This window comes from Panicum virgatum, chromosome 6K (assembly GCF_016808335.1).
Source record: "Panicum virgatum strain AP13 chromosome 6K, P.virgatum_v5, whole genome shotgun sequence".
NCBI lineage: Eukaryota > Viridiplantae > Streptophyta > Magnoliopsida > Poales > Poaceae > Panicum > Panicum virgatum.
In genome coordinates, this window is record NC_053141.1 from 1,748,747 (window position 1) to 1,775,019 (window position 26,273).

The following is a 26,273-nucleotide window of genomic DNA, read 5'->3' on the forward strand; positions in this document are numbered from 1 at the left end:
ATTATTTTGAGATCCAGTTTTGGGCATGAAACCAACCATTGTTACGAAGCTCGGCATTAGAATGGAGTTGTGTTTATATGATATTCTTGTAGAGTTTAATTACTGTCATAGAAAAAAAATGTTCAGATGTCCAAATATTTTTTTACAGATTTATAAATAAATTAATGAGGAGAGAGAGGGGATAAATAAAACTGTATCATCATAGGATCCAGCTTGCACATAAATCCAATCTTAGAACCCTCATCTATCATTTCAACGGGGCTTAATTACTAGCAACATACTCCTTTTTCATTTTAATTTTTCTAGGTATAAACCTTTTCCTACGTATTTAGATATATATTATGTCCAGATAAATGATAAAAATCGCCTACCTAGAAATAAAAGCCAAAACAACATTTAAATCCATACTATATGTATATGCATTGGGATTCGTGCTCGGAGAGTTTACAGGCAGGAGTAGGCATGCGCACACCTGGTCCACATGCACCGACGTGTTACCTGTGGGCCCCACAGCAGCGCGGTTCATGAGTTTTATAGCGCGAGGAGCGAGCGGCCGACCCAGACGACGACGGGCGGTTCCATTTCGGCCTCTTCGCCATCCCCTCGTCTCGTCGTCGGTTCCGCCGCCGTGTGCTCGTCCGAGAGTTTGCACGCGCGCGGCGCGCCCAGGTAACCGTGCCGGAGATGGGCGAGGGCGCGGCTGCAGGACTGCCGGCGGCGATGTGGTGGCCCACCACGGCGGCGGCGGCCGTGGTGCTCGTCGGCGCCGTGCTCCTCCTCCTCTTCCTCGACGCCGCCGCGCGGGCGCTGCACGGGTGGTACAGGGAGGCGCCGCTTGGCGCGGCGCGGCGCGCGCGGCTGCCGCCGGGGGAGATGGGGTGGCCCGTCGTCGGCGCCATGTGGGCCTTCCTCCGCGCCTTCAAGTCCGGCAAGCCCGACGCCTTCGTCTCCTCCTTCGTCCGCCGGTCAGTAATCTTGTACCCGCCCTCACTCCCCTGCGCAGCATCAATGCCTGCCGCAGCCATCTGTCAGCAGCCATCGTGATGGTGGTGTCAAACAGTTGCTGTGCACTCTACCCCTGAAGAATTTCTACGAGATTGCTGCGGTTTGATTGGGCTCCAAGAAGAAAAAGGTTGAATTCCTGTTGGTTTGGTACTGGGCGATGAAATCTTCTTGTCCTTGCATCTCGCTCTCTTTTCCTCTCTCTAGTAGTCTACTCTAGTGCAATCAAATGGATGCTTTTGGGTAATGCACCCAAAAGATGCCCCCCTTTTAGCCATGCATCATCTGCAACTGCAAGCACACGCACAACAGGGGAGGGATGATGACTCTTCGGCCTGGCCCCTGGACCTCAAGCAGGCACACACAAAGTGGCTTCAAGATCATCTCTTCCTTTTTCTCCAACTTGTTTCTGTCTCAAGTTCTTTGTGCGCCCTCGATTGTTTACCTTGCTCGGATGATAGCCCTCGAAAATACAAGAAAAAAACTCCAAAATAAAGAAAGAAAACTAGAAGACTAAGTTTCAATCATCTTCTTCGTTTACATTTATTCCTTGCAAAGTCTTATCACAACACCAAACAATCATATCAATCGTCTTCTTAGAAACTGGATGTTCGAATCGTCCGATGCCGCTGAGGTGACAAAGGTAGGATCTCCAAGGCGACGTTTCAAGAAGAAAATGACATCAAAAACGTTGTCGCCGCCTCATCCGGCGAGCCGAGAATGGGTTTTTATCCGAAGATCCGCAGATGGCTGCAAAAGACACCGGGAGTAGGAAAATGCTGTGACAACGCCTCGGAAAACGGCGCTTGAGAGCATCGCCATCGCCATGGCTGGCTTCACGGCATTTTTGGGTGTGTATAATATAAGCATGCAAGCAATGGCCTTTGCGGTACGGGAAGCCTGAACCTGATGACGCCACGATATCCTGCTTCTACTCATATACACAGCAGTCATCAGTGAATCACTGTCACCGATTTCTGTCAGGCCGCTGCTGCAAGCTCAGGAACATGTAGAGCCATCCAGTCAGTCATCAGTCAGTCAGTGTTGGCTGATCCGATGCATGGACCATGGGGGGGAATGCTTGCTGGCGCTGCCCCCACTGCCCGAAAAGAGATGTCCGATTGATTTCCACCACCACTCCCATGCCAGCCATCATTCAGCAGATTCCATCTTTGGCATATTGTAATCTTCGTCGATAAGGCCATGCTCTGTTATCAACACCGGATGATGCCCTGCTTGGCACCTACCTCTTCGAATGCCTGATTCCCCGTCCATATGCTGTCAAAAGCAGCTGCTTTTGCTCATCTTGCCTACCCTTTTTCCTTGCAAATAGTCCACATGTTGCGTGGAATCGTCTCTAGTTTCCTAGACTAGATCGACAAGTGTGTGGTTTGGTGCCCTTCAAATTTGTACCTGTCGATTCTTCATCGCCGCCGTCTGTCCGTCCAAAGGGATCTATGTATATGATTATTAGTAATCAGGTGATGCGTTGTTTTCAACTGATGGCGATTAGTTGAGAACTATTTAATTCATACACGAATATGCTCTGTGGCTCTTTATTTGGTATTATCTTTGTTTTTTTTCGTCACGACCGTGCCTGAGCATGTATTTCATTAAAAGAAGAAGAAGTTTGTTACAAAGTTAGTGAGGGACCGAAACTGGCGACCAGAGGGGGTGTGAATGGGAGCCGATCAAAATTTCTCTCGAAATTGATCCGTCGGCCTATATCCCAAAAACACCACAAGCCCTAAGAGTTCTAGGCGAAGTTTGGAATAGCTATGGAAGAGCTAAACCAACACAAAAGGCCCTAGAACGAGCGAGTGAAGACACGGAAGCGAATCGAGAAAAACTGCAGACCTGGCAGCCTTAGACCGGTCAGACCGCTCTCACTGACCGGTCAGACCAGTCGGGCTGGGCTGAAGTCCCAGACCGGTCAGACCGGTCAGACCGGTCGCTCCCAGACAGCCCGCAACCAAAGCTCCAAAAGGCAAATATCGAGCAAACGAAGTCCAAATCCAACGAAATTTGGAGGATAGCTTCGCATCTACCCCGTGAACATATCCCCAAGAGATCTCGTCCTAAAGATCATCATAACACGAGAATTTCGGGATGAGATTAAGAGGATGGGGTTTTCTCAAGAACTCAAGAAATCCAATTCGAAAGAGCTCGCGATTCCAGAAGGTTTAGAACTGGGCTAGAAGCACGGGAATCACATCAAAGAGCTCGTAGAACCATCGCAATCGTGTGCACCAAAAACGAAATCAAAATCCATCACAAAAGGCCACAAAAACGAAGGGATTGGATTGATTCAAAAACCCAGAGGGCACGAAGAGGATAGGACCTCCTTTCCCAATCAAATCCAACAAGAGGTCACAACAATCCATGGACAAAATCTACTCTAAAGAGAAGAACGGGGGGAGAGAAACACAGGGGCGGCGGCCTGGGAGAAAGAGCAATTCACGGACAAGTTACAAAAGCCGCTGAAACCTAATACAAGTGAAGGGGTATTTATACCCGCGGAGACCAGTCAGACCGGTTCCATGGACCGGTCAGACCGGTCAGACCGGTGCCAGGGACCGGTCAGACCGGTTGGTCTGCAGCATCCCCCTGTACACGATCTCATCTGGCGGCTCAGATTCTTTCTTCGAAACGAAGTCTTCTCCGCGATGCTGCCATGTTGATGAAGATCCGGTTTGCGGTTTTGGAGAGTCCGCGAAACCCGGGTAGGTGGCCGGTTTTGAGAAAACCGCCAAAACTCCTCGCGCGGGAAGATTCCCACCTCCACGCCGTGGCCCTAGACGCAGTTCCCGCCTCGGCCTTCTGACGGCCCTAGACGCCGCCCGACACCCGTCACCTCCTCGCCCGCAGCGAGGCCCTATACGCCGTCGACGCCCGTCGCCTCCGTCAGTCCCGAGACCGACGCCCGTGCCTCCACGACTTGGCGTCTTCAACCGCCGTCCGCCTGCTTAGTTTTGTGACGCAAACCAAGAAACCCGCCTACCGTCGCCGCTTGCGCCCTCGATCCAGGAATGGACGCCACAGCTGCCGCCCGGCCTGAGCTCCTCCACGGTAGCTCTCCATCGACACTCGACGCCCGTGAAGCTGCAATCCAAAGACCAATCGCACGATCACACCGCACGATTGGCAATTCACTCATCACAGGCAGGATAGAGTACTCACATTCCTCAATCTCCCCCTTGATGAGTGCATTGTCAACACACCACAAACGAACCAGGAGAAGTGAAAACAGAGAAGAACAAAGAAGCATGAGAGAGAAGAGCTCAAGCAAGTGACGAAAAGCTCAGAAAGGCAAGAACAGTCACTTACTCAAGCACAGATCGATCCCCTAAGACAAGGGCAACGACTCGACGCAATCAATCAAGAGACAAAACATGACTCCTCAAAGACAGAGGTAACGCTCGACTCAGTCATGCTCGAAGTGGAGAGAAAACGAGAAAAACCAGAAGCCAGAAACAAAGCAGGCACTCCCCAAGCAAAGCTCCCCCTTGTTCGATCACTTCTCCCAAAAATTCTCCCCCTTGTTGGCACATGCACACATCAAGCCTAAAATATGCCTAAACCTCCCCCTGAAGCTGAAACTCCCCCTGAACAGATGCTATGCAATAAATGCAATGCAAGAGGTGTAAGTGAAAGCATTCAGGGATACAATGATATGAGCAACATCTAGTCACAAGCACGTGTGCATCCATAAACAAGACCTGCATCTAGCTCAACAGGGTATATCAAATCAGTCTAGAAATAAAAGCATCACCCATGATCTACCACTAACAAGTAGGGAAAGGAAAGCAGTGCTAATCATACTCATACAGGTGAGCCAAACCAGCCAAAGCATGGTGCAAACATTCATTTTTCAATCAAATTATATCAAGCAATTCTTAATGCCAGGGGTTGAAAGCTTGTCATGCTTTACTTAGCAACGAGGCCAAGCCTATACCAAAGACAACCAGAAGCTTAAGACGCTCGTTTCAGTCATGCACAGCCTTGCCCGAGTTCTCACAAGTCCAAAGTGAGCCGTCCCGAAAGCTCGATCAGTGCGACAAGCAATCCCACCTGGATCTTTTCAATCCATTTCAAGAACAGTTCAAACAATTTTATCAAATTTAGATCATTTCAAGTATGAATTGCTGAATGAAAGGCTACACTAGTATGAATAAGATAGCAAAGCATATCGACACGACCTAACATGCTAGTAGCCAAGACAGGGTGACCATGTTTTCAGATTTTCAAATTAAAATAGCTTCACTTAGATGATGTCATATACACAGTGGAGCAAGCTATACATGATCAAATTTATCAACTCACACTAGCAGGCACTAGAAGATCATAGCAATGCATACAAGAATGCTAGTGCAAGTGAGACAATGCAAAATGCAAACATGTACAATGCATCTGCGGTTTGCCTCTCAGAATGGACATGGATCAAGTTTATGTGTCCTCTCTCATGGTTATCTCGCAAGAAATGGAATCTGATATCTATGTGTTTGGTTCTGGAGTGTAGGACAGGGTTCTTTGCAATGCTAATGGCTGACATGTTGTCTATAAAGATGGGAACCCTTCTGAAACTCAAACCATAATCCTGCAAGTTTTGTTTCATCCAAAGTATCTGGGAGCAGCAGCTAGCAGCGGCAACATACTCAGCTTCTGTGGAAGAAAGCGCTACGCTATCCTGCTTGCGAGAGGACCAAGACACCAAAGATGTACCGAGAAATTGACAAGTGCCGGATGTCGACTTGCGATCCAACCGACACCCACCGAAATCGGCATCAGAAAAGCCCATCAAAACCAAATAAGAATCCGCAGAGTACCAAAGACCAAATTCAGGGGTGAATTTCAGATACCTGTAGATGCGTTTCACCACCTGCCTGTGGGAGGTGCGCGGAGAAGCCTGGTACCACGTACAAAGGCCGACCCCGAACTGAATGTCCGGACGGGTCGCCGTCAGGTACAGGAGCGAGCCGATCATGCTCCTATACTCCTTCTGGTCCACCGCCTCGCCGTCCAAGTCCTCATCAAGCGCCGTCGAAGTGCTGATCGGAGTCGGCTGAGGAGACAGGTCGCTCATGTCGAACTTCCACAGCAAGTCCCTGGTGTACTTGGCTTGATGGACGAACGTGCCCTGAGGAGTTTGTTTGATCTGCAGCCCGAGGAAGAACTGCAGCTCACCCATCATGCTCATCTCGAACTCCCTGGATATCTGCTCAGAATTCTTGGAGACAAGAGCGTGAGAAGAGCCACCAAAGATAATATCATCCACGTATATCTGAACTAATAGGAACTCAGTGTCAGACCGCATGAGGAACAAAGTTTTATCCACACATCCCATTTTAAAGCCCTGTGCCAGCAAAAAGGTTTTTAATCTATCATACCAAGCTCTAGGTGCCTGTTTCAAACCGTAAAGAGCTTTTTGAAGTTTATAAACACGGTTTGGAAACTTGGGATTTTCGAAACCAGGGGGTTGTTTCACATAAACCTCTTCTTCAATAAAACCATTTAAGAAGGCAGATTTCACATCCATTTAGAAAACTTTAAAACCCTTGGAAGCAGCAAATGCAAGAAAGATTCGAATAGCTTCTAAACAAGCAACAGGGGCAAAAGTCTCCTCAAAATCAATACTCTCTTTTTGGCAAAACCCCTGGGCAACAAGACGAGCCTTGTTCCGAACAACCAACCCATCCTCACCCTGCTTGTTTTTGAAAACCCACTTCGTTCCGATGGGATTACAAGCAGGTGGAGGCTCGACTAAGACCCAAACTTGGTTTCTTTCAAAATTTTCAAGTTCCTCATGCATGGCATTGACCCAATTAGAATCAGAAAGAGCGTGTCCAATATCCTTGGGCTCAAAAGAGGCAACAAACGCTGAAAGAGCAAAGCCAGCGATACTTGTTACCTTGGACCTGGTGACTCGCTCGTTGAGATCACCTAGCATCTGTTGAGGTGGATGGCGACGCTGAATGTGTCGAGGTGCTTCCCGTGTCGAAGTCACCTCCTCCTCAACCAAAGCTGATGTCTCCTCAGGTGTAGCTGGTGAAGCCTGAGTCATCTCCTCGATCGGCCCCCGTGAAGTAGACGTAGTCAGATCGGGGCCGTCATCATCGTCCGAGCTTGTGGCGGAGGCAACTGGGTCCACAGCACGCGTGGTAGCATCAGTCTCACCCTCCGCAGCTTCTTCCTCCTCATCTTCAAAGATGGAGGTGCCGAGCTCATCATCTCCTGCAACTTCAAAGACAGAAGAATTGCACGGTGCAGTCTCGTCGAAAGTGACTTCACAAGTCTCTCTGACGATGTTAGTATCAATAATCAGCACACGGTACGCTCTAGAGTGAGAAGTATAACCGAGAAAAATGCCGTCAGACGAGTGAGACTCAAACTTATCAAGATTTCCATCTTTCAGCACAAAGCACCGGCAACCGAAAACTCTGAGATGGTCAACACGGGGCTGGCGTCCAAATCGCAACTCATAAGAATTCCTGTGCATGAAAGCACGCAAGAAAATGCAGTTGGACACATAACAAGCGGTGTTAACCGCCTCAGCCCAGTATTTGCGAGGAGTCCTATGCTCATTGAGCATCGTCCTCGCCGTCTCAACCAGCGTCCGATTCTTCCTCTCTACAACTCCATTCTGCTGTGGAGTGTAGGGAGAAGAATACTGGTGTTCAAGCCCTTGATCACTGCAAAAGACGTCAAAACGAGCGTTTTTGAATTCTGTGCCATTATCACTGCGAATCGCTCGCATGGCCTGGTGTAGCTCATTTTTCAATCTCAAGATCAAGTCTCGAACAAACTCGAAAGCCTCATCCTTGGTTCTCATGAAAAAGACCCAAGAATAGCGAGAAAAGTCATCCACGATCACAAGAACGTACCACTTCCCACCAACAGACATCACCCTAGAAGGACCAACTGTGTCCATGTGTAGCAACTCTCCAGGGTGAGCGGTCATCACCTGATTAACAGGTGGATGTGAAGTAGCAATCATCTTCCCATGGCGACACGGATGGCAAACAAGGTCCTTTTCAAACTTCAATTTGGGCAATCCTCGAATCAGGCCAAGTGAGCTAAGTCTCGACAACAGATCGAAGCTCAAATGTCCAAGTCTCCTATGCCACTTCCACAAATCAGAAGAAGGACCAGCCAACAAGCAACGAGAAGGGCCAAGAGGGGTTCCAGAGAAGTCAACCAAGAAAACCCGATCGCGAGGTGTCATCCGGCAAACCAAATCTCCTCTGGAATCCAAAACACGTGAACAGCCCTCCTTGAAGCGAACCTCAAACCCCTCATCAAGAAGTTGCGAAACAGAGAGCTAATTAAAGCCAAGATTCGAAACCAAAGCAACTTCTCTCAGGGTAAAGCAATCAGAAACTCGAACAGCGTCAAGTCCACGTACCTTTCCTCTTCCATTATCCCCGAACACAATGTACTCCTTTGAGCGCATCGGGGTGAGGCTGGAGAACCATTTGTCATTTCCGGTCATGTGGTGCGAACAACCGGAGTCCATGATCCACCTGTTCTCCAAGCCTCCGACCTGCACATCAGTAGTGAGACAAAAGGTGAGCAAATGTCTCAACACTGGGGTTAGCAAAGTGAGAAGCAAACCAGTGTCGAGCCATTTGCTCCACAGAAGGGTTAGCAAAACCAGGCAAAGCGTATCCCCCGTCCCGTCTACCGCGTGATTGACGACCACCACAGTGAGGAAAGCGTGGAGCATCGAAACCTCCTCCAAGGCCTCGGTCCCATGGTCCATAGCCGTACTGAAAATGACCAGGATCACGACCGGAAAGCGACCACCCGCTGGAGCACGGTAACCACCACCGTCTCCCTGGCCTCCACCTACACGGTGCGCCCTAGCATCTTGCATACCACCACGCCTAGAAGGACCATGCGCCCGAGCAGAGTACATGTCCGCGTTCCGTCTCTCCTGCTCTCGCCTCACAGCCCGCTTCCTCCTGAAGCAAAACTCCTCCAGGTGACCTTCCCGGTCACAGAACTCGCAGTGGTACCTCACCTCACGCTTGGGAGGTGGAGGCCTAGCTTGCAGATGGGGAGGAGCAGCCCCCTTCTTCTGGGCAACCTGGGCTGCGGCAGCTGGGAGCGTGTCGAGGGGATTCCTTAGCTCATTGGGCTTTGGAACCCAAACCTGCTTCTGCGGAGGTGCTTTCGGTGGTTCTTTAAGCACACCATCCGCGGGGTCAACAAGCGAAGGCTGCGTGCTCGTGCTAGTAGTGTTTCCAGCAGCCTTGCCAATCTTACCATACAACCTATCAAAGTCTGACTTCGTGTATGTGTAACCGACCCCAAACCCATCACCACGCTTGAACGGCTTAATCATCATGCCCAACTGCGGCTCACTGCTAGAAACCCAACTCAGAATCGCCCTAAGATAGGTATTCTTATTCTCCAAGTTGACTTTCTCTACCGCAAGACTATCCAGATCAGCAATCAATCCAGGGCAAACAGAGCAGTCAATAGGTGGGCTAGACTCCATGACCTTAGTCTTCCCCCAAAGACTTAATCAAAGCGTTCTTCTCGTCTAGCTCTGACCTAAGCGTGGGACAAAGCTTAGAAGCACCAAGCAGAACAGGCCTAGACCTAAGCTCCTCTAGCTCGCACACAATAGTAGCAAACTTGGACTGCAACGAAGCTAGATCAGACTTAAAGATAGGACACTCATCGCATTCATGCACATCGCTAACAATTGGAGCGTCCTTAACCAGTTCTAGTTCATGCTTGGCCTTAGCGAGCTCATGAGACACGTCAGCAAGCGAAGTCTTAGCAACATCTAAGTTCGCAACGTTCTCATCATGCTTGGCACGGAGAGCAACAAGATCATTCATGTGAGATATGCAGCCAGCGTACTCATCCTCACTAGATTTCTCCCTAGCACAAGCCAGCTCAGCCCTAAGCTTTCTACGCTCTCTAGCTGCTTCCTTAAGCAGCCTCTTCTGGTTGTCGAGAGCGGCGTACAACTCCCTAACCTCTGTATCAAGTAGGTCGATTGTGGAGTTTACCTCTGAATCGCTCTCGGATCCAGGAGAAGAGTCGGCGTGCGTCGGTGTAGCATGTCCACCTGAAGACGCACGAACACCATCGGCTTCGCCCGCCATGGTGCAGAAACCCTTTCGCCGACCAGCCACCAAGCACAGGCCAATGAAGCCGGTGGCTTCCTTGTCCCGCTTCTTCTTCTTGTCATTGTCGTCAGAGGTCGGTGAAGAAGAGCGGTCGGTGTCGGAGCTCTTGTCGAGGTCGCTGAGCTGCGCCAGAAAGGCCTTCTCCCGCTTCTTGGCCTTGTACTGGAAGCGCTTCTTGAGCGACTCCTTGTCGAAGCGTCCTCCCCGGTCACGACTGCGGTGCTTGTGGCGCCGACGCTCCTTGTTGGAGCCTCCCTCGTCGCGGTGGCGGTGGCGGTAGTAGTCGAAGTGGTTGTTCTGGCCACCGCCGGACTTCTTGGGGCAATTGGCAATGAAGTGGTTCAAATCGCCGCAGTTGTAGCACCCGGGTTTCTTCTTCCTCTGCCTGTTGTGGTAGACGCGCTGGAACTTGCTGATGAGGAGGCACAAGTCATCGTCGCCCAGCGTCTCCAGCTGCTCATCTGTAACAGAAGGCAAAGAGGCAAGAGAAAAGCCAAGAGCAGAGTTAGCGTTAGAGCTCGATCCACCTGGGCCAGTCACAAGAGCGACGCTCTTGGAAAGAGGGGCACCATTGAGTTTGGCTCGTGTCTAGTTATCCACCTCTGTGGCCTTGAGCTTGCTGAAAAGCTCGTTGACGGTCAGAGTCTCATAGCCAGCAGACTCAATGATCGTGTTCACCTTGAGATCCCACACAGAGCGGTCAAGTGCATAGAGCAACTTGAGGGCCTTCTCGTGCTCTGTGTACTCAAGGGCATCAGCAGATCTGTTCGTATTGACTTTATTCACAATCGATTGAAAGCGACTGAACATCAAATCAGTGCTCTCACCCGGCTCCTGTGTGAAGTTCTCGTATTCACGCCGGTGAGTCTCGAACAGTCTGGCCTTCACTTGAGGTGTGCCCTCGTGGTAGTTCTCAAGACACGTCCAAATATTGTGGGCTTCCTGAAAACCCTGGATGTGTGAGAACTCTGCACGAAAAATGCCAGCGAACAAGGCATTGACAGCCTTGGCGTTAGCCTCGTGCTCAGTCACTTGAAGAGGAGTGACCCGAGCGGCAAGCACCACGTAAGCCTGGTTCTTGGTAATATCCCAGACCTCGGCTCTCATGCTCTGCAAGAAGGCTCTCATGTGAACCTTCCAGTAGGCATAGTCCTCGCCGGAAAACACCGGGATCTTCACAAGACTCACCATGGTCGCCAAGTGGTTTTCGAACCGGTTAAGGTACTGAAAACCTCAACCAAGCTCTGATACCAATTGAGGGACCGAAACTGGCGACTAGAGGATGGGTGAATGGGAGCCGATCAAAATTTCTCTTGAAATTGATCCGTCGGCCTGTATCCCAAAAACACCACAAGCCCTCAAGAGTTCTAGGCGAAGTTTGGAATAGCTATGGAAGAGCTAAACCAACACAAAAGGCCCTAGAAAGCGAATCGAGAAAAACTGCAGACCTGACAGCCTTGGACCGGTCAGACCGCTCTCACCGACCGGTCAGACCGGTCGGGCTGGGCTGAAGTCCCAGACCGGTCAGACCGGTCGCTCCCAGACAGCCCGCAACCAAAGCTCCAAAAGGCAAATCTCGAGCAAACGAAGTCCAAATCCAACGAAACTTGGAGGATAGCTTCGCATCTACCCCATGAACATATCCCCAAGAGATCTCGTCCTAAAGATCATCATAACACGAGAATTTCAGAATGAGATCAAGAGGATGGGGTTTTCTCAAGAACTCAAGAAATCCAATTCGAAATAGCTCGCGATTCCAGAAGGTTTAGAACTGGGCTAGAAGCATGGGAATCACATCAAAGAGCTCGTAGAACCATCGCAATCGTGTGCACCAAAAACGAAATCAAAATCCATCACAAAAGGGCACAAAAACGAAGGGATTGGATTGATTCAAAAATCCAGAGGGCACGAGGAGGATAGGGCCTCCTTTCCCAGTCAAATCCAACACGAGGTCTCAACAATCCATGGACAAAATCTACTCTAAAGAGAAGAACGGGGGGAGAGAAATACAGGGGCGGTGGCCCGGGAGAAAGAGCAATTCACGGACAAGTTACAAAAGCCGCTGAAACCTAATACAAGTGAAGGGGTATTTATACCCGCGGAGACCGGTCAGACCGGTTCCATGGACCAACATGGATCCGGTTTGCGGTTTTGGAGAGTCCGCGAAACCCGGGTAGGTGGCCGGTTTTGAGAAAACTGCCAAAACTCCTCGCGCGGGAAGATTCCCGCCTCCACGACGTGGCCTTAGACGCCGTTCCCGCCTCGGCCTTCTGACGGCCCTAGACGCCGCCCGACGCCTGTCACCTCCTCGCCCGTAGCGAGGCCCTAGACGCCGTCGACGCTCGTCGCCTCCGTCAGTCCCGAGACCGACGCCCGTGCCTCCACGACTTGGCGTCTTCAACCGCCGCCCGCCTGTTTGGTTTTGTGACGCAAACCAAGAAACCCGCCTACCGTCGCCGCTTGCGCCCTCGATCCAGGAATGGACGCCATAGCTGCCGCCCGGCCTGAGCTCCTCCACGGCAGCTGTCCGTCGACACTCGACGCCCGTGAACCTGCAATCTAAAGACCAAGCGCACGATCACACCGCACGGTTGACAATTCACTCATTACAGGTAGGATAGAGTACTCACATTCCTCTGTTAGTTTGGTCTCAAAGACGGGAAACCAAAGTTTAGGAAAAAGTATAGGCCTATTACACAAAGTGCGCGACCGAAAGAGGGAGCTACTGCTTGAAGCTGCTTAAATCCTGTCTGCAGCCAGAGGGCAACTTCGTCCTCAATACATGGCAGGAGTATCTGTATTAAAAAATGCTCGTACTCTTCTTCGGATCCTCATACTGTCATACATGTTGGGCTGTTGCTTTTCGCAATCTGTATGCTATCTTTTGCACTGATGAAAGGCTGAAACTGAAAGAGTCCACAGACCACAATACAGAAAATTAAGGCATTATTTGGAAATTTGCAATCACGACAAGCTTATCAGTTGCGCTTGTATTACTCTAAATCTAATCTGAAGGCCATTTTTCCTTTCAAAAAAAAAAATCTGAAGGCCATTTTTGGCAATCTGGCATGCAGATTCGGGCGCACTGGCGTGTACCGAGCTTTCATGTTCAGCAGCCCGACGATCCTGGCGACGACGCCGGAGGCGTGCAAGCAGGTGCTCATGGACGACGACAACTTCATCACCGGGTGGCCCAAGGCGACGGTGGCGCTCATCGGGCCCAAGTCGTTCGTGGCCATGCCCTACGACGAGCATCGCCGCCTGCGCAAGCTCACCGCCGCGCCCATCAACGGCTTCGACGCGCTCACCGCGTACCTGCCCTTCATCGACCGCACCGTCCGGTCGTCCCTGCGCGCGTGGGCCAGCGAGTCCGCGGACGGCGGCGAGGTCGCCTTCCTGACGGAGCTGCGGCGGATGACGTTCAAGATCATCGTGCAGATCTTCCTGGGCGGCGCCGGCGAGGCCACCATGCGCGCGCTGGAGCGGAGCTACACGGACCTCAACTACGGGATGCGCGCCATGGCCATCAACCTGCCCGGGTTCGCGTACCGGCGCGCGCTCGGGGCGCGCCGGCGGCTGGTCTCCGTGCTGCAGGGCGTGCTGGACGAGCGGCGGGCGTCGACGGCCAAGGCAGGGTTCGCGCGGTCCGGCGGCATGGACATGATGGACCGGCTGATCGAGGCGGAGGACGAGCACGGGCGGAGGCTGGACGACGACGAGATCATCGACATCCTCATCATGTACCTCAACGCCGGCCACGAGTCCTCCGGCCACATCACCATGTGGGCCACCGTGTTCCTGCAGGAGAACCCCGACATCTTTGCAAAGGCCAAGGTACTACTGGATTTGTTTGTAACCATCATGGAAAAGACTGAATCTTCTTCAGGAATCAGCTTATTAAACGACATCTGCTGATCAGTCACCTTGTCGTTGCAGGCGGAGCAGGAGGCGATCATGAGGAGCATTCCGGCGGATCAGCAGGGGCTGACGCTGAGAGACTTCAGGAAGATGGAGTACCTCTCACAGGTAACGTGTTTTTGCAGCAAAGGCATTGTATTGCAGCAATGCAGCTCACTCAGCTAGTCAGCTGTGAGCATACCATATTCCATCTTTGGCAGTGTCATGCAACCAACCAGCAAAATTATACTGATGAACAACTCCTATCTGAAGGTGATCGATGAGACACTGCGCTTCGTCAACATCTCCTTCGTGTCCTTCCGTCAGGCGACCAAAGACGTCTTTGTGAACGGTGCGATTCAGAAACCTCACATGTTTCCTAAATTTCCAGAGTGCTCGATCATTTGTGCCTGAATGAAACTCTACATGCATGAATGTCTCCAAACAAACAGGGTACCTGATCCCCAAGGGCTGGAAGGTTCAGCTGTGGTACAGAAGCGTGCACATGGACCCTCAGGTGTACCCTGACCCCAAGAAGTTCAACCCTTCAAGATGGGAGGTACTGTAGTACTGTTCCAGCAACAGAGACACCGTTTGCCATTCTCTGAATAAATAAACCGGTTCTAAAGATGAGCATCAATCAACCAGATGATGGCAATGGCATGACGAAGCTCAAACGATCTGCACACTCTTGTTTCCTTTCAGGGCCACTCGCCGAGGGCCGGCACCTTCCTCCCCTTCGGGCTCGGCGCCAGGCTCTGCCCCGGCAATGATCTCGCCAAGCTGGAGATCTCCGTCTTCCTCCACCATTTCCTCCTCGGCTACAGGTAACTTGTTCCATTCAGGATTTACTTGAAGAAACCCACAAAACCACAAGTGTTTTTTTTTTGCTTTGTTCAGATGATACTTTACCTGAACAATGCATGAATGTTTTCCTTTTGATGATTTGCTGACCTTTTTGGATGCAGGCTGACGAGGACGAACCCCAACTGCCGGGTGAGGTACCTGCCCCACCCCAGGCCGGTGGACAACTGCTTGGCCAAGATCACCAAAGTCTCGGACGATTACTGAATTCTGATGGAAACCTAGCCAGCTGGGCCCGAAAAAGTCTCGGACTATTGTCCGCTGTCTGTGCAAATAAATAAATAAAAATAAGCAAGAAATGAAGTGTTGCATGGCATTCTCTATGCTTCAGCAATGTGCCTCTCTGTCTCCGTTTGTTGCTGGATTAGCTGTTTCGCTGCTCTTCTTGATCTCCTCATCGCAAATGGTCTCCGTACTGGATTTACATTAGTGAAACCGCAAAAGAAAAAAAATGGGACTTGAGATACTATTCAATCAATTGGGACTTAACAAGTGCTACAACACCCTAGATAGAAAAAAAATTGTACGGGGAGAGTTATCTAATTCTCCCAACAATCTTCAATACATAATAAATGCAAAATCAAACATATTACACGCTGATGTTATAGATGTTTGTGTATTTTTCCAGCTCACTCTAATCACAAAATATAAGCATTTTAGGATATTGAGAAGAATTGCGAGGTGACAATTTGAACACTAATTACCTGTAAGACAGCTAATGTGTACTTGGCTAAGATGAATCATAGCAGCTCAACGCCAACGCAGATGCATATACTTCTCAAAAGAGCAGCAGGGGAAAAAAACAGTAAAACGCTACTTACACATTTATCGACCAATATCACGCAGAAAGCAATTGCAAGGTTGAAGACAATAAACAACTCTCCTTCCAGAAAGAAGGAAACCAAACAATTCACTCAGTTCAAAGCACGGTTTTTACTTGACTGAGAATCCCGCCAATGCATCCGCAGAATACCATTTTTTTTCCTGAGCTGCAGCCAAGCAGACACAATTACAGTAGGAATATGTTCCAGCGTGGACACACACACGCGAGGTTCACAACATACCGACTGGACCAATAATATACTTCCCCCCAAAAAAGGAACCTCTGCCTCGAGGACAAAAAAACAGAATCCTCGATCAAATGACACACCCTCCATAACACACTCAATGCTTCTTTTCTTCTGCATGGTTCAACATCCACCGATGACCCATCCCACGACCAACCAACACCTCCGTGAGGCCGAAAAAGCTTGAAAGTTAGGGAACTCGCAGAGACTCGTCTTTTGACAAGAAATATTGAACAACAACGCAAATGCCTTCCAACGAGATTGGCTCCTGAAATTTTGGGTGAAGTCCACAAGATTACCAAAGTCAAGCAAGTTCTCATACAGAAAAAAAAAATCTCTTGGGGTCAATAGTTTGCTTCTGTGATTTCTATTCATCATATTGCACATAAAATTTTCATATATTGTTATTGCTAAACCACATTCTGGTGTCATACAACAATAACAGTGCAAGGTGGATTAGCTGCCGGTAGAGCAGTTCTCTACAAATAGGATCAATCTGGTCATTTCTTGTTCCTAGAGCTAGTGACTAATGATATCAATAGTGGGCTAGTTATTTAATTAAATTATGCTGACTATTTAACACTCAATTGACAAAATTCCATCTGCACACAAGTTTACAATATACTGCACACGAAGTACACAATTTCATCACCAAATTCTACAGTTGAGACAACTAACCTAAACATTTGGAAGTGTGGGATAATAACTTGTAGCTTGCATATCGCCATTTGAGTAGTGTAGTGGAACTTTACTGTTTTACATGCTAAACATAAACGTTTGTGGCCAATTTATGGTAAAATCTATGTACTTAGCGCTCATGGATGACGCAGTACTGCCGCTAAATAGACCACTGTGGAAAATTAAAATCCCACTAAAAGTCAAAGTTTTTCTATGGTTACTACATCGAGGGGTTATCCTAACAAAAGACAGCCAAAAGAAATTGGAATGGGAGTAAACTATGCAGTTACTGTCAAAACGATGAAACTATTGCACATCTCTTTTTTAATTGCCAGATGGCATGTCTGCTATGGAGGATAATCTCTATTACCTTTGGACTGTCAAAACCAAATAGTGTGGTACATTTATTTGGGACTTGGTTGCAGGGTTTGAAGAGGCACCAAAAAAATATAATGTTTCCTGGCCTATGTGCTTTACTTTGGGCCGTCTGGCTGTCTAGAAATGATATTGTTTTCCAAAAAACTCAAAAACAAACTGTTCTTCAGATTCTTTTCAGGGCTACATACTTCACCAGGATGTGGGCGATTCTTCAAAAGGAGGAGGACAGGAAAACAGTCATAGATGCCTGCCGCGCCCTCGAAGTAACGGCAATGGACATCTTCGCACACAACGGGTGGCAGTTTAGCAATAGGCTGTGTGGCATGTAATCTGCGTTCCGTTGTTTTAAAACTCTGTAATAATGGCCGGATATATCGCTCCGATATAGAGGCTGGGATATTGTTACAAATATTCCTTTATCTAAAAAAAAACATAAACGTTTACTTTTCATCTCCTCTCCTTTGCTGGCTTGGGTTTCATTTCTAGCTTACCCCAATTTGCTTGTGACTAAAAGCACAGTATTCAGGAGGATACTAATCATAAAATTGATGATATTGCACATTGAAACTTCTGATAAAGAAACAGCGTACAAAATAATAAACGTAGTCATGAATAGCTCATCTCAAAGAACATGTAAGAGATGTTTAGTAGCAACCAATGACAACTTTATTCACAATGGATATGGATTTATCCAATTCTACATAGAACAAGGCCTCAGTTACATACATGGAGCAGATATATGTTTAAGTCGCCAAAAAATTGAACATGGCATCACCCAATTTAGATTTTGATACATGTCCCTAATGAGATGTTTCTTTGCAGATGGTGACAGCTGTGCCTCCTGAATAACCTTAGTACATGGCATTCAATGTTTTCGGAAGCAGGCACGAACAGAACAAAATGGTATCATATGGTGAAAAATGCATATAAACATCAAGTAGTGGCACTATGTCTCAAGGCAATAAATGATCAGCATTAAACTTAACGAATACAAAATGAACTGAAAGGAACCCAGAAGCTGTTTACCTAGACAATGTTGGCATTGTAGGCTGCACAAAGTTGAAGAAGAGCACTTTTGTTCGCTGATTCCACATGCTGCTCAATGACAGGACCAAACCTCCCAGGAAACTGTGCAGAAAGTGTGGCCAAAGATGTGACCAGAAACTTTTTTTTTCCGAGAATGTGGGGGGGGGGGGGCGAGTTGCCCCACCTTTTCATTGATCGAAGAAACTTGGCACAGGGCCAAAGCAGAAGTTTACAGGGGGGAGCACATGGTTGTCCAGACTGGACAAGCTGCTCCAAAAAAGGAAAAGAATGGCTACGCCATTAGGGCACTCAAAATATGAGAGCGCCAGGTACATAGGTGTAGTTTAAGAGTATGATCACGGAAGCGGTGCGACCATGTGTCAATGTCAGTCGCAATAAGCCGGAGAGTCGCCGCCGTAGAGGTTTCAAGGGACCTGAAAACTACGTCATTGCGGCGGTTCCAGATACGCCACAGGATAATAAGAAGAACATCATCCCAAACGTCAGCCGGAAGGTGCTGGGGGTAATGGCACATCCAAGGGGAGGCAGTCGTAGCACCCCTCGTCCCAATGGAGAGCGCCAACCAAATGTCTAGGGCACTGCCGCACCCGTAGAAGAGATGTTCTACAGATTCAGTCGGGGTCGAGCAGGAAGGGCAGGAAGCGTCTTCATCATGCAGAATGTGCTTGTAGAGGAGGTTGGCTCGAGTCGGCAGCCGGTCGTTGCAGAACAGCCAAGCGAAGAACTTCACCTTGGATGGAATCTTTGTCGCCCAAATACGCTCACCATTGGGATCGAGTTCTCCAGCTGCAGCCAGGTACCTGTAAGCAGAAGAAGAAAAGGTCGCATCTTCGCGATCCCAGGTCATGACACGTGCATCCGTTTCAGCAGTGAGAGCTAGGCCAGCGATGAGCCCCCTCAGGGAGGTGAGTTCAAGGCTAGCCACAGTACTGAGCCATGGTCGAAGGTTGAGGTTCAGGGATGGTTGAAGAGCAGAAGCCACAGAGTAAAAAGGACGGACCACATGGGAGAAGAGAGCTGGGAAATGGAGGTAGAGTGGACCATCAGGGAGCCAATTGTCAAACCAGAAAGAGGTGGAGGTGCCGTTACCCCCTAGAACACGGGTAAACGCACGGTATCGCTGGAGCTCGGCAACCACGATGTGTCGGAGGAAGGAGTCGTCTGGGAGACCATCCCCAAGGTCACAGTTGATGTCACTTAGAATCCAATCACGCCATGGTAAAGGATCTGAGAGGTGGAGCTTGTGGACAAATTTGAGAAGCAAACAATGATTTTGGGTAGCTAAGTCTTTAATTCTGAGCCCACCTTCAATCTTAGGCAGGCATACTTTGTCCCAAGCGATAAGGCAACGAGCACCCGAGCAGGTTTCCTCACCGGTCCAGATGAAGGCGCGGCGACGGCGGTCAATGGCATCAATGATGCCTTTTGGGAGTAACAGGGAGGACATCCAGTAGACGGGGAGGCTGCTAAGGACAACATTGGTGAGCACGAGTCGGCCACCAGTGGAAAGCAATTTTCCTTTCCATCCTGCGAGGTACTTGTCACATTTCGCAATAAGCGGATGGAAATCAGCATTGCGCAGTTTGGTAGCAGAGAGGGGGAGCCCGAGATAGGGCTGAGGGAAGGAGGATATTGGGCAGCCTAGGATATCGGCAACGACAGCGAAGTCGCTCTCGTCCATGTGCATGGGAATGAAAGTGGACTTGTGGTAATTAATGCGCAGCCCAGTGGTAGCAGCAAAGTCATCAAGGACGCCCTTGAGGATGGAAGCAGCAGGAGGACTACCACGGAGAAGAATCAGTGTATCATCTGCGTACTGAAGGACAGGACAGGGAAGGGAGGGAATGAGTGGATGTTTTAGCACGGCTGATTTGGCAGCAATGAGTTTTTTCAAAACATCAGCTACTATGATGAAGAGGTATGGTGAGAGTGGGTCGCCTTGACGGAGGCCACGTTTGCACTTGAACCAACGGCCAGGGATATTGTTCAAAAGAATTGAGATGCGACCAGTGGAGAGGAGTGAGTTGATCCAAAGACGCCAACGATCGTCAAAGCCGCGGACTTGAAGGATTTTGTCGAGGCTCTCCCAACAAATTGAGTCGAAAGCTTTTTGGAAATCGATTTTGAGAACAATGGTGGGGGATTTGCGACGATGGCAACAGCTAAGAAGCTCGGCGGCATACACAAAGTTTTCGGAGATGCAACGCCCTTTGATAAAACCTGTCTGATCAGGGCCGACAAGGAGGGGGACAAAAGGCTGCAGTCTGTTAGTGAGGACTTTCGCAAAGGATTTCACAAGAGTGGTTTGGAGTGAGATTGGACGGAAGTTTGCAGCTGAGCGGGCACCATCTTTTTTAGGGAGGAGGACAAGGAAGGCACGGTTCAGGCCGTCAAGCGAGAGCTCATGGGAGAAGAACTTGGTGAAGATATCGTGAACATCAGGGAGGACGTGGTTCCAGTAGGTCATAAAGAAGCTGGGGCCGAAGCCATCTGGACCGGGACTGGAGTTTTCATTCATACCGTGGAACGCGCTGCTACTCTCAGATGTTGATAAAGGGAGGGAAAGGGCACTAGGGTCCCACATGTCCTGATCAGCATAAAGCTCGGCGAGGTCGAAGTTCCAGGAAGCGGGAGAGGCAGAACCAAGAAGGTTGGCATAGTAGGAGAGAAGGATAGTTGCTTTCCCATTATGGTCAGTGACTTCACGGTCGTCCTCTTCCAGCAATTGGATGGTATTTTTGCACATACGGTGGGATGCATGGACATGGAAAAACTTAGTATTCTCATCCCCCTCGACGGCAACACGAAGTTTGCTGCGCTGCTTCCAATAAGCGACTTTTTCCATGATTGCAAGTTCAAGGGAATCGATCGCCAAGGTGCGCAGGTGTGCTTCAGCCCCGCCAAGCAGTCTCTCTTCCTCGAGGAGGTCGAGAGCATCAATGATGGCTTTGCAATCGCGCTCGCGCTGCCGATGGGGGCTGATGCGGCGGACCCAGAGTTTACATTTTTGACGGCATTTTTTTAATCTCCCAACAATGAGTTTTGCTGGGTCATGATGGCTAAAAGAGCCCCAGGAATCGGCGATCAGATGGCGGAATTCTTCATGGAAGGACCATGAGCGGTCGTAGCGGAAGCAGGAGGGGCGCGGGATTGCGGTGGTGACATTGACAAGCAAGGGGACGTGATCGGACGTAAAACGGGTAAGAGAATTGAGGGTGGTTTTGGGATAGGTGGCGCTCCAAATTAGATCAACGAAGACACGGTCTAATCTGACGAGAGTTGGAGTTTCACGCTTGTTGCTCCAGGTATAGGCGCTGTCTCTGAGTGGGATTTCGATGACACCCAGATCGTTAAGGGAGTCGTTGAAAAGAGACGCATCATGCATGGAGAAGTTGGTGTTGTTTTTGTCGGCGGGAGAGCGGGTGAGATTAAAATCACCAAGAAGGATCCATGGAGTATCAGGTGGGGGGGGGATAGGGAGCGGAGTTCAGAAAAGAAGTGTGTTTTATCTGCAGAGGGTGCATAAATATTTGTGACGTGCAGGGAGGATCCATCGAGATTAAAGGAGAGAGTAACAGAGAGGGTGTTGGCTGTCCTGGTGACCGAGATGAGGGAGAAAAGGTTTGGATCCCAGGCAGTGATCACGCCGCCGGTGGCACCGATTGAGTCAAGGATGCAGTGAGAGCTTAGGCGGGCAGGAAGGAAGCTCCGGGTTTTACAGCTGTCAGGAGAAGAGAGTTTAGTTTCTTGAAGACAGGCGATAGCCACCTGCATAGACAACAGTTCAGATAGCACAGAATCACATTTACTTTGCTCTCCCAGACCCCTGACATTCCAGGAGCAGCAGGAAAAGGATCTACAATTAACCATAAAGCAGGATGAGCTCCAATAAGTAAGCTAGAAAGGGCCATCTATTAGGAATCTCAGTAACAAGACACAGAGTGACAATACTGAAAAACAGGGGAGCACTACACATGCTCGAGAAGTCAAGGCCACAGCTACAAGACCAGAAGAAGTACCAACGAAGGAAAGATAAAAGGAGGAGAAAAAAACTGCAGTTCATCCGACTGCACACAATGCTAGAGGGCGCACACATGCTCCAGGAGGGGGGGCAGGTGCCAAAAGCAGGCGAGCCCGGCCGATAACAGTGCCACGGGCCGGGAGCCACAAAGAGGCGGCGAAGCTTCATCAGCGGCGCGGGATGACCACCGCGTCCAGCTCCTGAAGGCGACGGCGAGCAATGCAGGAGCGACCCATCTTGCGCAGCTTGGAGACGGGAATGGCACTTGGGGCAGGGCGATGGAGGATCCTAGACTCCACCATCGCTTCAGAGAGGGAGCGTGAAACACCAGACATGTTGAGCTTGGCTTCCTTCACACGGGACGCCTTGTCAACCGCACCCACATACACAGCGGGCTCCTTAGCAGCAAGGCGCGCACTGCGGCGCTCTTTGTGCACGCTGTGCAGGATGCGGCGCTTGCGCCCGCGCATTTTGCGGCGCGAGAGCTTGTGGAGCTCCACGTCCTCCTCTACAGCAGGAGCTGGCTGCTGCAGCGGAGACAGGCGGGGGTAGAACTCCATCGTCGTCGGGCCTAGCTCACCGACAGATCCCCCGTCGCCACAGGGGAGATCGATGGTGGCGCAGGCAAGAGCCCGGGGTAAAGTTGCGACCTGCTCAGAGAGCTGACGGGTGCGGATGCGAAGAAGCAGCATTGCCCGGAGGTAGGAAAGGTGCATCGCTGAAAATGAACAAGGGCGGGTGAGAAAGCAAAGGAAGGAAAAGAAAAGGGAGAGGGGGACACGAGGTAGGCGTGGCTGACCTTGCGTACGAGTGCGGAATGAAGCGGGGCCGTACCCCCCACGCTAGTTGCCGGCACCAGCCCCGCTAGCACGTGGAGGAGCCGGGGGAGGAGGGTGAGCCCCCTGCGCGCCAGGCGGAGCAAAGCCGTAGATGGCGAAGTCGTAGTCATACGGGTCGGGCATGTCAGAAGGCTAGGACCAAATACGGACGACGTGCAGGTCGACCACGGTAGCCAGCCCGCCAGCCCCATTGCGGACGATGAGCTTGTGGGGGACGGAGCCATGATGAGCAAGCTTGAGGACGACACGGATGTTGGAGTAGTCAGCGCCAGTGAGGCAGCGCGAGTCGATGCAGCAGGTGTTCCCAATGGAGGCGAAGGCTGTGGCAGAACCGCTTAAATTATCCGGCTCAAGTGCGTAAACCATCACCATAAAGGCAACATTAGCTTAAACGCACTTGAAACGGAACAATTTTTGGTCTGTCGGGTAACGTCCCGATACAACCACCGATTCTCGGATCGAACAAGCATACCTCGCACGAAGGCGAGTCCAGAGATATTACAACCACAATTTTACAACACAGGCATATTAAAGATTACAAACCGGTTCAAAAGATTATTACAAAACCAACTTAAGTAAAACAGTTATACAAAACAAAAGTGTAGACTCAGAGTTTAAACAGCGGAAGATAAAACACGATAACTACAACACGTCGCAAAAGTATACCAAGCTAGCCCAAGCATGGTATTACTCGTCACAGTCATTGCCGGCCGAAGACGTATCCCATTCTACGGACCAGCCAGGAGGCAAAGCGCAAGGATAGGTCAAGCTAGCGATCTGATCCTCAAAACTCATACCTGAAAAAGGATTTCAACAGCAAGGCTGAGTATTCTAATACTCAGCAAGACTTAACCGACAACGGGTATAAGTAGCCCACCTTAGCTAGACTATGCAGGGCTTTGTAAGGCTCTGGTTTTTCCTTTGCTGAAAAGCAATAAAGAGTAGGTCCTTACTTTCAAGTTTTAGCTTCAAGATTCTAGTTGATTAACCATTCTATGTAAGCATCTACTAACCAAACATGGTGGAACTTCTAAGCAAGCATCAAGATTAATAAGAATATTGTTGCTCTTATTACTCTGTGTGGCAAAGAGATCAAGCAGTCTCATTTCATCGTGAGAGGCGGACGATTCTGAATCGAAATTCAACCTTGCAAGGGTAACCTAGCACACACGTCTGGAATACCGTCGGGTCATTCCCAAACAACCGTTAACCTTTCTTTCCGGCTTGTGGATAGTGCCACTCTCCCCGACTACAGGGCTCCAAGGCCGAACCTTGTCCCTAGAAGTCGTAGTGTTGCGCAACATAAAATAAAACCTATCCCTACTGAGAGAGTGGGAGGTATATCCACTCCCCGGTCCAATCGGCTACTAGGCTTGCCGCGTACCATATTTACGGCATGTGACTAGTACTTTCAAAAACTTAACCAGCACTACCACACACCGCGACCTTAGCAAGTTCATCAACACAGACGGGGTCTCACATAGGACATGATATCGAACACAACCCCGTCCGTCGTCCTTATATTGTTAACAGAAAGTAAACAAGCAATTCCTATAAAGCTCGCGAGTGACAGGCAATCACTCGACTTTTACCGTTCCTATAAGCTTAGCAGATAGTCGAACTCAGGTCTAGTGTTCAGTACATAGGTTCCTAGGATCATGCATCTAGGGTTTCAATTCAAATCCTAAGAACTGTAAATGCACAAGTAAGTAATAACAGTAAATGATAATAATTTGAAATATAGGTTATGTCCGGGGCTTGCCTTCTCGGTAATTGCTAACTATTTCAGCGCTAGGCTCTTCCGAACTTTGGTTCGGGGCTTCAGTTAGTTCCGCAGTGTTCACTTGAGCTTCGAGATCACCTCCGTCAGACTCCGGAATCAACTCGTACGTCCCGTCTGACAAAGTAGTCGTATCTATATGTAATGCAAGAACAACATTATAAACAAACATGGGCAATCGTTTATAGAGTAGTTAAATAACAAATTTAACTACACAAGGCATCATGATCAAAAGCACAAAAGAAGTTAACTAACTTCATAAAAAGAGTGGTGGCGATTTCCTATACAAATAAGTCATAGTTTGTAAATAAATCAACAAATCAAAGTACAAACAGTAATAAAATCTACCAAAATTACTCTAAACAGAACATGAATAAAATAATCTACCCTACAAAAATCATGTCAAGAAATGTAATCATTTAATCACAGTAAATCATTTACTCAGATAACATCTAGAACAAGCAAGAATTACACAGGTCAAACTAAAGAAGATCAGAAGCTCAAAATTTAACATGAGATCTAAACAGGGATGATCTAGCTGCTGTGAATTTTTCATGATTTTATCTGCACGGAATTAATTCAGAAAAATTAAACTAAACAGACATCAGTTTAGCAAGATTTAATTTTTGCTCCTGTTCTAGACATGAACTAAAGCTCAAACTTCCTGGACAAGCTAACATACTCCAGAAGAACACTCATGAATATTTTCATGATTTAATAAGAACAGAAACTATTTACCATGAATAAAGTCTATTAAACAAAGATTAAATCAAATAAATAGCTACAACAAAGAACTGATCATGAAATTTTTATAGCAAAGCTAGTGTAACATGAGTAAACTACCACCAAAATTTCAAAGCAAAACAAGCTTTCAAGCATCAGATAAGAAAAAGATTAAAGAACAAGTAGTTATACACCTAGTAACACAAAACAACATCTACAGCAAAAACTTGCAACTAAGGCCTAACATATTCTGGTTCTACTGCATAGAGCTCTTCAAGAGGACTCTAAAACATCCAGATTTGCTATTTTACAAATTTTCTACGAATTTATACTGAATTTCAAAGTTTACAGCAAATCCTAGCAAACAAGTCCCTGAAGGCACTATTCATATGTGTCTTGGGTTTGCAGACAGCCCCCTGGGCTTCTTCGAATTCAAAACCGAAGGCCCTTGGCTGGGTCAGAGAGAAGGGCGACGGTTGACCGGCCAAAACCGGCGAAGGGAGGCGTCGGCGGCGTAAAGGGAGAGGTCAGGGAGCTAGAGGGGACCACGGCGCACCAGTAGATGCCCGAAATCGAGGTCGGGGTGGCCTGGGGTGGCGGCGCGACGCGAGCAGGCGGTCGGCGGCGGAGGAGAACAGCGGAGGCGGCGCTCCGGTGAGGGATTGGCGGGAAGAAAGGGTGGGCGAGCTGCGCGGGGGCGAGGCGGTGCTAGCTAGGGGGTCAGAGAGGGCGGAGGAGCGGCGGTGAGGCGGCTCCGCGGCGGCGTCAAGCTTGCCGGAGTACGGGATGGAGCGGCGGCGGCGTTCTATAGCGTGGTAGCGAGGAGAGAGCAAA

The 26,273-nt window shown here is 49.2% G+C and overlaps 1 protein-coding gene and 1 pseudogene across 1 annotated transcript; one reads left to right on the forward strand and one right to left on the reverse strand.

The window, feature by feature from the left end:
• Positions 1-569: 569 nt before the first annotated feature.
• Positions 570-15,240, forward strand: LOC120711185 (cytochrome P450 88A1-like). The gene is made up of 7 exons (XM_039996640.1): positions 570-965; positions 13,220-13,979; positions 14,082-14,171; positions 14,316-14,394; positions 14,495-14,601; positions 14,748-14,869; positions 15,011-15,240. Exons 1-7 carry the CDS (start codon positions 685-687, stop codon positions 15,111-15,113), a joined length of 1,542 nt encoding a protein of 513 aa, XP_039852574.1. The 5' UTR covers positions 570-684; the 3' UTR covers positions 15,114-15,240.
• Positions 15,241-18,018: 2,778 nt separating this feature from the next.
• LOC120713848 overlaps positions 18,019-26,273 on the reverse strand; it is a 36,731-nt pseudogene continuing 28,476 nt past the window's right edge.

What these genes read in the sequence shown, in the direction of transcription:
- LOC120711185 (XM_039996640.1), top strand. Translation starts at nt 685, where the DNA reads ATGGGCGAGGGCGCGGCTGCAGGACTGCCGGCGGCGATGTGGTGGCCC. An exon ending in ACATCTTTGCAAAGGCCAAG is followed by an intron (nt 13,980 to 14,081) that starts GTACTACTGGAT and finishes TTGTCGTTGCAG; the next exon opens with GCGGAGCAGGAGGCGATCAT. An exon ending in CAAAGACGTCTTTGTGAACG is followed by an intron (nt 14,395 to 14,494) that starts GTGCGATTCAGA and finishes CCAAACAAACAG; the next exon opens with GGTACCTGATCCCCAAGGGC.